The sequence below is a fragment of the Astyanax mexicanus genome, chromosome 20 (genome assembly GCF_023375975.1).
Source record: "Astyanax mexicanus isolate ESR-SI-001 chromosome 20, AstMex3_surface, whole genome shotgun sequence".
Classification (NCBI taxonomy): domain Eukaryota; kingdom Metazoa; phylum Chordata; class Actinopteri; order Characiformes; family Acestrorhamphidae; genus Astyanax; species Astyanax mexicanus.
In genome coordinates, this window is record NC_064427.1 from 38,312,234 (window position 1) to 38,324,854 (window position 12,621).

The 12,621-nt window shown below is 39.5% G+C and overlaps 1 protein-coding gene across 1 annotated transcript in view; it reads left to right on the forward strand.

The window, feature by feature from the left end:
• b3glctb (beta 3-glucosyltransferase b) overlaps positions 1 to 12,621 on the forward strand; it is a 102,151-nt gene that overhangs the window by 24,725 nt on the left and 64,805 nt on the right. The window contains exons 5-6 of the mRNA XM_049468948.1: positions 1,310 to 1,386; positions 4,055 to 4,166. Coding sequence (XP_049324905.1) covers positions 1,310 to 1,386; positions 4,055 to 4,166 — 189 coding nt within the window. The remainder of the gene's footprint in view (positions 1 to 1,309; positions 1,387 to 4,054; positions 4,167 to 12,621) is intronic.

The following is a 12,621-nucleotide window of genomic DNA, read 5'->3' on the forward strand; positions in this document are numbered from 1 at the left end:
TGTTGGACAGTGTTGGAATAGCTGACCCAGGTACCGGGTCCTCAGGCCTTCATCACTCTATCCCAGAGGATCTACTGGGCAAGAACTCAGTAAAGGTCAAACTAAATGTACCTTCTGGTCCTTGTAACAGACTGACTTTTTCTATGCAGCTCCCAGTTTTCTGTTCTTTAACAAATACTGGTGAAATCCCTCTACTGTAGCTCTGGAGGTGGATTTAGAGCTGAAGCTTGATAAGCTTTAAGATTCCTGAGGGAACACCTCCAGTTCCTGTCCTCCTCCACTAGTGGCTGCCTCAGTCCCTTTAAATTCTGAACTGAAGTCCTCTCAGGCCCCTCTGGAGCTCTGTACACTCTGATGTTATATCTTTGAGAGAAAACCTGTTTTTTGTTCTTTTAGAAGATGCACGAACGCTTCAGCGAGGTTCAGTGTTCTGACTCAGAGACCTCTTCAACTTTTCAGTAGTTTCTTTCAGTTTCTGACAGGAGTCTCTCTGTGTCAGACAGTTCAGCTTGTACATCTTGTTTCAGCGTGTCCCAGAAAATGCTAATCAGCTTGTCCCAGCTGCTAATCCTGTCCTTTATCATTTTTTTGGGAGACTGAATTGTTTTTGACATTGTGTCAAACTTTAATCTTGCATGAATCAATAGAAATGCCCTAAAATGACTTGGAATAAAATCTTTTTACACTGACTTCCATTAAAAGTTTTTTACTCTCATATAAATATAAAAAATATGAGATTTATGTTTGAGAGCGAAGATGATGTAGTTGTTAAAGGTCTCATTCCATTTCAATTTTTTCATTTGTTTTTCTAGCATGAATGAATGCCCTGTGAGCTGTTTTTGGTGAAAAAAGTGCTCTGGTGATCCTGTATAACGCTGCTTTAGTCCAATGGAGGAGTGGGCGGGGGGAACGATAGGATTTCAGCTCTTGCTCATGAATATTCATACATGAGCATATTGCCTCTGATTGGCTAACAGCACTGCAACACCAGGAGGCAGCAAGACAGACAATAGTTTTAAAACGTTTTAAAGTTTTTAAAATACATTTTTACACTAATAACAGTCTTCCTACAGTCTATAATGCAAATTCTTTCAGACTATGCAACTTCCTGACTCTTTGAAGGTCTGAGGTAGAGTCACTTACACTTTTATCCTCATCACTGGTGGGTGTTTGTCTAAAAAACTGCATATTTCTTGTGTGAAAAACGGAGAAATGATAAATGCTTGTAAAATGCTTTCCATCCAGGGAAATCCAAGGCCTCAGCAGGTGTGTGTGTGTGTGTGTGTGTGGTGTCTCTGGTGTGTCGCAGGGCTTGCCAGATGTCGTGTTCCTGCACGAGCTGTCAGAATACGGTGGGAACTGGGGGATTCTTCCAGCGCTGCCTCTGTGAGCTCAGCTCTTTTTCTCAGTTAAGAGTTCTACACATACAAATGCTCAACACACACTGGGCATTTTCCTAAACAGAGCTGTGTCTTAACCCAGATGTCAAATTCAGGGCCAAGAACAAGAAGTACTACATGATAATTCCTGCAGACATGCGGAGCTTTCATGGAAATCCTTTTATCAGAACTGTAGTTTATTTGTCTAAATAAATTCATGTACAAAAGATGACAAACACAAGCGTTCCGAGCTTGTGAGAGAGGGAAAGACAGTGAGAGAGAGGGAGAGACAGTGAGAGAGAGGGAGAGACAGTGCGAGTTAGCGAGAGACAAACTGAGTTAGTGAGAGACAGAGCGAGTGAGAGAGAGACAGCGTAAGTGAGAGAGAGGGAGGGACAGCGCTAGTTAGCGAGAGTGTGAGTGAGAGAGTGGGAGAAACAGCGTGAGTTAGCGAGATACAGAGCAAGAGAGGGAGAGACAGTGCGAGTTAGCGAGAGACGGGGTGAGTGAGAGAGAGGGAGAGACAGTGCGAGTTAGTGAGAGACAGGTTGAGTGAGAGAGAGGGAGAGATAGGGCGAGTGAGAGATAGCGAGAGACAGTGCGAGTTAGCGAGAGACAGGTTGAGTGAGAGAGAGGGAGAGATAGGGCGAGTGAGAGATAGCGAGAGACAGTGCGAGTTAGCGAGAGACAGGGTGAGTGAGAGAGAGGGAAAGACAGTGCGAGTTAGAGAGAGACAGTGTAAGTGAGAGAGAGGGAGGTACAGCGTTAGCAAGAGAGCGTGAGTGACAGCGTGAGTTAGTGAGATACAGAGCAAGTGAGAGAGGGAAAGACAGTGAGAGAGAAGGAGAGACAGTGAGAGAGTAGGAGAGACAGTGAGAGAGAGGGAGAGACAGTGCAAGTTAGCGAGAGACAAAGCGAATGAGAGAGAGACAGCGTAAGTGAGAGAGGGAGGGACAGCGCGAGTTAGCGAGACTGTGAGTGAGAGAGCGGGAGAAACAGCGTGAGTTAGCGAGATAAAGAGCAAGAGAGGGAGAGACAGTGCGAGTTAGCGAGAGTGTGAGTGAGAGAGCGGGAGAAACAGTGCGAGTTAGCGAGATACAGAGCGAGTGAGAGAGAGGGAGAGACAGTGCGAGTTAGAGAGACAGCGTAAGTGAGAAAGAGGGAGGTACAGCGCGAGTTAGCAAGAGAGCGTGAGTGACAGCGTGAGTTAGTGAGATACAGAGCAAGTGAGAGAGGGAAAGACAGTGAGAGAGAGGGAGAGAGTGCGTGTTAGCGAGAAACAGAGTGAGTTAGTGAGAGACAGCATAAGTGAGAGTGAGGGAGGTACAGCGCGAGTTAGCGAGAGTCTGAGTGAGAGTGCGAGAGAAACAGCGTGAGTTAGCGAGATACAGAGCAAGAGAGGGAGAGACAGTGCGAGTTAGCTAGAGACAGGGCGAGCGAGAGAGAGGGAGAGACAGTGCGAGTTAGCGAGAGACAGGGCGAGCGAGAGAGAGGGAGAGACAGTGCGAGTTAGCGAGAGACAGCATAAGTGAGAAAGAGGGAGGTACAGCGCGAGTTAGCAAGAGAGCGTGAGTGACAGCGTGAGTTAGTGAGATACAGAGCAAGTGAGAGAGGGAAAGACAGTGAGAGAGAGGGAGAGACAGTGCGAGTTAGCGAGAGACAGTGCAAGTTAGTGAGAGACAGAGCGAGTGAGAGAGAGACAGCGTAAGTGAGAGAGAGGGAGAGACAGTGCGAGTTAGCGAGAGACAGGGCGAGTGAGAGGGGGGAGGGACAGCGTGAGTAAGCAAGAGAAATTTCCGTACTCTGTAGTACCAAGACATTTTGGTCGCGAATGTCAATACCCAGCATCCACACACTTCCCAAAATCTGCAGGTACGGCATTAATAATCGAGCTGCATGTGGACATAGATTATTGCTGGACACCTTTAGGAACCTCTTCAACTCTGTGCTGAGGCATTAAATCACTTCTGTATGTGTAGATTAATTAATAAGATGAAGAGTTGCACATATCAAATATATAATAATTTATGGTTACACTTTATTTCGATGGTCGAAATCGTATATGCCTCAACTAATATTCAACTGAATGTCTGTTAAATGCAACTTAACCCTAAATTGAAAGTTATTAAATTATTCTCTATAGAACCTAAGCCTAACCTTAACCATGAATCAAACCTAAAGCCTAATCCTGTAAGCGCTGGTGGCTGACTAAGGCATTAATTAGCCAAATTAACCCTCGGCGCTGGTCTGGCACCGGAGGATGCCTATAATAATAATAATAATAATAATGATAATAATAATAATAATAATATTAATAGTAATGATGTTATTATCATTTTTATAACCCTAAACCTAGCCTTAAAATATTAGATGGAGTACAGTTCAGGTTAGAAATGGGTGTAGAATTACATTCAATAGAGAATCATTTACATTCACCTTACAGTTTTTATGCAGTTAATACACATGCAGCTGAATGTTACTGTAGTTAACCATCTATAAGACATCTATAATGCAAAACCATGCAAAATAACGTGCTACCTAAATTCTTGTACATGGTAACTTCCCTCTTCCCTCTGAATAGCATTGCAGTCTATCTCTTCCTTCCGAGTCCAACTATTTTTTACAAATATTTCTTTGCTAAATAGTGAAAAAGACTGTAATGAATTGTTTTTCAGTCTGGCTGAAGGCTACTGTTGGAGTTCTTCGTGGATCTTCTTCTTGGAGGAAGAGACTATTGTGGATTTGGACAGACTGCTGCAGGTTCTCAGCAGGTTCACCTCAGGGAGGGTGAGTTTAGAGCTTGCACTGATCTTTTATCTCGCTTGTTTATTTGACAGCTGTGCTACAGGAAATATAGTACTGTTTTAATCATCTGCTTTCTTTGCCTTGTCACCAGCACTATTGCTACTGCGATATTCATGAGGACCCCCTGCCTCGCACATTTGAATGTTTTCTCTGCGCTAATGCGCTCATTTAAAATCAGAAAGAGCTTGTTAATGTGCTCATTAAAGTAGATCATGGTTGTTGACAGGAAAAAAACAGCAAAATATGTAGTGCAGGAGATACTCTAGAAACAGTGCTAAAAATTACGTTATAAATACACTGATTGACCAAAAAAAAAAAAAACAACTCTTTTTTTGTCCAGTCAGTGTATAATACATACAGAATGTATGCAGAATGATACATATACTACATACATGTGTATCTGGATGGAAAACAACCATTTCTGAACCATTTCTGAAAAGTTTAGCTTCCATCAATCTACTGCAGGAAGATGACATAAAAATGGAGGAAATGGAGCTCCACTACTACTCTGCCTAAATGTGATTGCTAGAAAACAATCCCTCCAAGGACATGGTGAAAAATATTATAGGAATGCACAAAGCTCCACAGAGTTACATCTGAGGGTCTTTAAGGTCTCGTGAATTAAATAATGTCAGTGTCCATGAGTCCACTATCAAACAAACACTGAACAAAACTGATGGCAGTACAAAAAGGATAAAAAAAAAAACACTGACGTTTGCTCAATATCACATGGATAAACCAGAATCATATTGGAGGAAAGTTCTGTGGAAAGATGACTTTAGCATTTAGCATTTAGCGGACACTTTAATCTTTAATTTTAAAAGTGCAACATTTTGCAAGCAATACACAATTCTTAATGCTGAAATATAGAGTTAACTAAACAGCACAAAACCTGTAGAGAACAAGACTTAGTACTTAGTACAAGTACAATAGGAACTTTAATAGCATCACATTTTTAGTTTAAATGAAAAGTATTATATTTGTCCCAAAACCAAACACTGCTTTTCAACAGTATATATATAGTATAGGACACCACCCATCAAAGTGACAGGTTGACCTTTATTTGACCCCACCCCCCTCACCCGCTCTTTTTCAAAATGTATTGCTGATAGTTTCCCATCCTCCCAGCTGCTCAGCCCCCCCCCCCCATATCCAGATAATTAATCAATCAAGAATAATGATTAATAGTGTGTATGTGTAAGAGAATATTTTCCCGCTCTTTTCCAAAATGTTGTGATGTTAGTTTCCCATCCTCCCACATGTTCAGGCCCCCCATATCCTGACAATTAATCAATCAAAGTTAATGATTAATACATCTTCTACAACATTTCCTATCTGATCCTGTACAATATTTCCTATCTGATCCTGAAAAAACATTTCCTATCTGATCCTGTACAATATTTCCTATCTGATCCTGTACAATATTTCCTATCTGATCCTGTACATCATTTCCTATCTGATCCTGTACAATATTTCCTATCTGATCCTGTACAATATTTCCTATCTGATCCTGTACAGCATTTCCTATCTGATCCTGTACAATATTTCCTATCTGATCCTGTACAACATTTCCTATCTGATCCTGTACAGCATTTCCTATCTGATCCTGAACAATATTTCCTATCTGATCCTGAAAAACATTTCCTATCTGATCCTGTACAGCATTTCCTATCTGATCCTGTACAGCATTTCCTATCTGATCCTGAACAATATTTCCTATCTGATCCTGTAAAATATTTCCTATCTGATCCTGTACAACATTTCCTATCTGATCCTGTACAACATTTCCTATCTGATCCTGTACATCATTTCCTATCTGATCCTGTACAACATTTCCTATCTGATCCTGTAAAATATTTCCTATCTGATCCTGTACAACATTTCCTATCTGATCCTGTACATCATTTCCTATCTGATCCTGTACAACATTTCCTATCTGATCCTGTACATCATTTCCTATCTGATCCTGTACAACATTTCCTATCTGATCCTGTACAACATTTCCTATCTGATCCTGTACATCATTTCCTATCTGATCCTGTACAACATTTCCTATCTGATCCTGTACAATATTTCCTATCTGATCCTGTACAATATTTCCTATCTGATCCTGTACAACATTTCCTATCTGATCCTGTACAACATTTCCTATCTGATCCTGTACAGCATTTCCTATCTGATCCTGTACAACATTTCCTATCTGATCCTGTAAAATATTTCCTATCTGATCCTGTAAAATATTTCCTATCTGATCCTGTACAACATTTCCTATCTGATCCTGTACAACATTTCCTATCTGATCCTGAACAACATTTCCTATCTGATCCTGAACAACATTTTCTATCTGATCCTGTACATAATTTTCTATCTGATCCTGTACATCATTTCCTATCTGATCCTGTACAATATTTCCTATCTGATCCTGTACAATATTTCCTATCTGATCCTGTACATCATTTCCTATCTGATCCTGTACAATATTTCCTATCTGATCCTGTACAATATTTCCTATCTGATCCTGTACATCATTTCCTATCTGATCCTGTACAATATTTCCTATCTGATCCTGTACAATATTTCCTATCTGATCCTGTACATCATTTCCTATCTGATCCTGTACATCATTTCCTATCTGATCCTGTACAATATTTCCTATCTGATCCTGTACATCATTTCCTATCTGATCCTGTACAATATTTCCTATCTGATCCTGTACAGCATTTCCTATCTGATCCTGTACAATATTTCCTATCTGATCCTGTACAGCATTTCCTATCTGATCCTGTACAATATTTCCTATCTGATCCTGTACAATATTTCCTATCTGATCCTGTACAGCATTTCCTATCTGATCCTGAACAATATTTCCTATCTGATCCTGTACAGCATTTCCTATCTGATCCTGTACATAATTTCCTATCTGGTCCTGTACATCATTTCCTATCTGATCCTGTACATCATTTCCTATCTGATCCTGTACAATATTTCCTATCTGATCCTGTACATCATTTCCTATCTGATCCTGTACAGCATTTCCTATCTGATCCTGTAAAATATTTCCTATCTGATCCTGTACAATATTTCCTATCTGATCCTGTAAAATATTTCCTATCTGATCCTGTACATCATTTCCTATCTGATCCTGAACAACATTTCCTATCTGATCCTGTACATCATTTCCTATCTGATCCTGTACAACATTTCCTATCTGATCCTGAACAATATTTCCTATCTGATCCTGTACAGCATTTCCTATCTGATCCTGAACAACATTTCCTATCTGATCCTGTACATCATTTTCTATCTGATCCTGAACAACATTTCCTATCTGATCCTGTACATCATTTTCTATCTGATCCTGTACATCATTTCCTATCTGATCCTGAACAATATTTCCTATCTGATCCTGTACATCATTTTCTATCTGATCCTGTACATCATTTCCTATCTGATCCTGTACAATATTTCCTATCTGATCCTGTACATCATTTTCTATCTGATCCTGTACATCATTTCCTATCTGATCCTGTACAATATTTCCTATCTGATCCTGTACAATATTTCCTATCTGATCCTGTACATCATTTCCTATCTGATCCTGTACAATATTTCCTATCTGATCCTGTACATCATTTCCTATCTGATCCTGTACAATATTTCCTATCTGATCCTGTACATCATTTCCTATCTGATCCTGTACAATATTTCCTATCTGATCCTGTACATCATTTCCTATCTGATCCTGTACAATATTTCCTATCTGATCCTGTACAGCATTTCCTATCTGATCCTGAACAATATTTCCTATCTGATCCTGTACAGCATTTCCTATCTGATCCTGTACAATATTTCCTATCTGATCCTGTACAGCATTTCCTATCTGATCCTGTACAGCATTTCCTATCTGATCCTGTACAATATTTCCTATCTGATCCTGTACAATATTTCCTATCTGATCCTGTACAGCATTTCCTATCTGATCCTGTACAATATTTCCTATCTGATCCTGTACAATATTTCCTATCTGATCCTGTACAGCATTTCCTATCTGATCCTGTACAGCATTTCCTATCTGATCCTGTACAGCATTTCCTATCTGATCCTGTACAATATTTCCTATCTGATCCTGTACAGCATTTCCTATCTGATCCTGTACATTCTCATTATTGTGAACAGTTACACTGAAAGCTTGATTAGACCCAGATGACAAACTGTGTGAATGTTGATTTTCATTATCCGCTTCATACCGAAGTCTATCTAAACTTTGGTTTAACTGATGGAAATGGTCGTGCTGTAAGCTGAGTGTAAGTTCTGTATCAGCTACACATTCACAAGTTAAATGATTGGATGTGATGGCGACACCTTTTCCTAGACATGGTGTTTATTGAGTATGGTAGTACATTGATTCATATAAAGGCTCACACGTTTCTTACACAATGCATGAACTCTAGACCCGTGTGTTTTCACGCGCATGAGTTTCTTGTACGTCAAATACACAGACTTGTGAAGGTAGCGTAGATTGTCCCTCAGATCATCATCAGCTTTATCATCGGAAGCTAAAACACACATAGATCACAATATATTACGTTTCATCACTAATGTGTTTTCACATACACGTATGTGCAAGTTTAATTGAAAGAAATATTTACCGGAAAGCGTATCATTATGGCTGTTCTGATTACCGTTCGCAGGGGATTGTTATAATTGAATTGAATAAGATTATTTACAATATTATTTACAAACACACACAATATATACAAAATATAACAATGAGAAAAAATACAAAAAAAATACTAGGGATTGTTGGGGTGTAGGATGGAGAGTTCAGGATTAAATCTAAAAATTAATAATATTATTATTAAATAATATACTGTGTATGTGTGTGTGTGTGTGTGTGTGTGTGTGTGTGTGTGTGTGTGTGTACAATCAGACCATGCTTGCGAGTGAGTAGGGGAGGGGTGTGTGTGTGTGTGTGTACAATATTTAGAAAAAAAAAAAAAACATCTTTTGCTCACTGTTTGGACATTGAGGTTTTTCGTTATTGCCATCCGCAGTAGAATCACACACTGTTCAAACAAACAGAAAATACACAAGTTTAATAAATGATAGATAATCATTTTTTTTTGTAGAGTTATGTATTAATTCAACATTCAGCAACGATCAATGCAGCGAAACACCAGGGGTCATTTATATCAGAAAACCTCAAACTCCATACGGTGAGAAAAAAATATATATTTTTAAATATTGTACACACATTCACACACACACACACACACACACACACACACACACACACACACACACACACACACACACACACACATTTTATTTTCTATATTCTCTGTTCTAAGTATGGAAAGATTTATTTGTTTTAGAACTGACTGTTGAAACATATGGAGGACCAAAACTGACAAAATGAAAAATAAATAAATAAATAAAAACGTAAGTAAATCACTCAGTAAAAGTAATATGGTGATTAAAACAGTTAAGAATAATTATAATTTATATAGAAATAAATACATATACATAAAAAGAAATATCTTAATAATATTTATTTATGGGTTTCTTTATTAGCATTGTTTAATTTTTCTTTTGATTCATTTGTTAATTTATTTACAGAGTTATGTATTTATTTAGTTTCCAGAAATTTATTTATTTCTGTTTTTCCTTGTCCTTATATGATAATGCAGGGGCTGTCCGGCATTGAGGTCACGGCGTCTTTATGTTCCTATTGGTTGATCGATGTCAGATACCCTTAGGGGTGTCCAAACTACGGCCCGAGGGCCATTTGCGGCCCGTTTCCTTTTTTGGAGCGAGGTATTTTAGAAATAGAATGAAAGTTGGCCCGCTGTTAAGCAGCTTTTTATAATGTGAGATTCAAAGTTTGAACGCTATGTGTCAGAAAGAGTCTAAAAGCGGAGAGAGTGCGCATTTCTAGTGCAGAAAAATGGGGTAAAAGAGTCTAAAAGCAGAGAACTGTCCCTGTGCTCTTCCATTTCCTTACTATGTTCCTCACAGTGGAAACTGACAGGTTAAATCTCTGAGACAACTTTTTGTATCCTTCCCCTGAACAACTATGTTGAACAATCTTTGTTTTTAGATCATTTGAGAGTTGTTTTGATGAGCCCATGATGCCGCTCTTCAGAGGAGATTCAAATAGGAGAACAACTTGCAATTGGCCACCTTAAATACCTTTTCTCATGATTGGATACACCTGGCTATGAAGTTCAAAGTTCAATGAGGTTACCAAACCAATTTCGTGCTTCAGTAAGTCAGTAAAAAGTAGTTAGGAGTATTCAAATCAATAAAATGATAAGGGTGCACATACTTTTGCACCAGTCAAATTTTGGTTTAATGCATATTTCACATTTTCTGTTAGTACAATAAACCTCATTTCAATCCTGAATTATTACTGTGTCCATCAGTTATTAGATATATCAAACTGAAATGGCTGTTGCAAACACCCAAATATTTACAACTAAAAATTGTTAAGATTAAAAGGGGTGCCCAAACTTTCATATGACTGTAATCCAGTGCGAATTATGTATGAAAATAGAACAGAAAATAATCTGTTGCACCTTATAGTGCAAAAAATATGGTACATGCTTTTTTTCTGACAAAGACATTTGATGTGGGACATTACCTTTCTAAAACAAATATAAATATTTTTATCTAATGCTAGGATTTGTGATGAAGAACAACCATGGTTCAGGTTAGCAACAGTACTTCCAATGAACAATAATAATAATAATTGCATCAAAGTATGAGATTTTAGTTTAGTTTGCTTATTATTAAATGATGTTTAGTGGTAATCCATGGCAGAGGCTGCCGGAGAACTGGACCCTCAGTTCAGGAGTAGGAGTAGCAAAGGATTTTGTGGCTCCCGACTCTTATAGATGAATGAATGAATGAATGAATGAAGTTCAACTTATATAGCGCCTTTCTAGAAACCCAAAGACGCTTTACAGTGTCCATGTTTTTTTACACACAAGCACATTACATCCACACACCGGTGAGAAGCGGCAGCCAATAGCGCACAGCGTACTCTCAACCGGAAACGACCGTCCACCTGGAGGACTGCATCGGGCACTACAGCATTTACCCAGGACAGAGTGCCAATCCATATCTGGGCACAGTGATGCATACATTTACACACATTTACACACACACAAACTTACATACATACCACACACTTACACACACCGGATCAATTTAGAGTATTCCATTTTTCCTGGGCAATTTAGTGTATCCAATTTTCCTGATCTCCGTGTTTGTGGACTGTGGGAGGAAACCGGAGTCCCCGGAGGAAACCCACGCAGACATGGGGAGATAGGGACCCAGATAGGGACTTGAACCCAAGACCCCAGTGCTGGGAGGTGAACGTGCTAACCACTAAGCCACGTGCCGTCTTAGTGCATCACAAAATGAAACAGCCTCACCCTCATTGACCTTATTGACGGTGATACAGTGATCCCTCCTTGTTCCTGTCGTCCTTCTTAGGTAATTATGGAGCTCACAGATGGCCTTGTCATAGATTTACACATTGACAGGTCTTAGGTACATTCACAACTGAACTGTGAAGACACTAAAAGTCTACAATTAGCCTTGCTTGTTAAATTAATTAAAGACCCTGTGAGTAAAGGCCCTGTGCCTGCTGGGGAAGCTGGAACCTGGAAAGGACCTCTTGAGTTTATCGTGCAAGGAAAGGGCTTTATCACCTACAAAGTGCTTTTCCCCAGTCAGCACAGCAATGGTGTCATTTCTAAGAAGCTTGTTGAAGGGAATAATTGTCTGGCATCCCTCCATAGCTGGTTCTTACATAAGTGCTGACATCCTGTACTTGAAAGCAGTACTTGCCTTTCACCACGGCCAAGAGGATAAAAAAAAAAATAGTCCCTGTAGTTGTGGAAATCATCCCATCAATGCATCCTACACTGCTTGATTGATGGCTTGCAAGTCATCTACAGTGGGACTCTGCATCTCGGATTGATGCGGGACTTGGCATGCAGTTATATCTATGGCAGATATGTAAACGATTACACATGTGGCATATCCTCTTGAGACCTTGTGTCCTCGTATGGGGACATTACATTTCTGCTTCTGTGCACCATGATACTTTTATATATATATATTTGTTTAAGTATTGACCCATTGGGCTCATATGGAGACACTATCCATACCATCTAGTGGTCACATGACATTACACTCTGTTGATTCTTTTTAAAGAAGTGAAATTACAGCTTGAAACTCACTGCAGCGCTGCATTGAGGTGTAATAGGAGGAATAGCGGTGCTCTCGTGTCTGTGCCGGAGCTCCTCTGAGCTCAATCCAGACTCTGAAAGTTTTCCGAGGCGGCCGCGACCAACGCTCGCGAGAACTGCGACCTGCTTTCCGACCTTTAGTTCTAACAGTTGTACAAGGACTACTGGTTCATTCT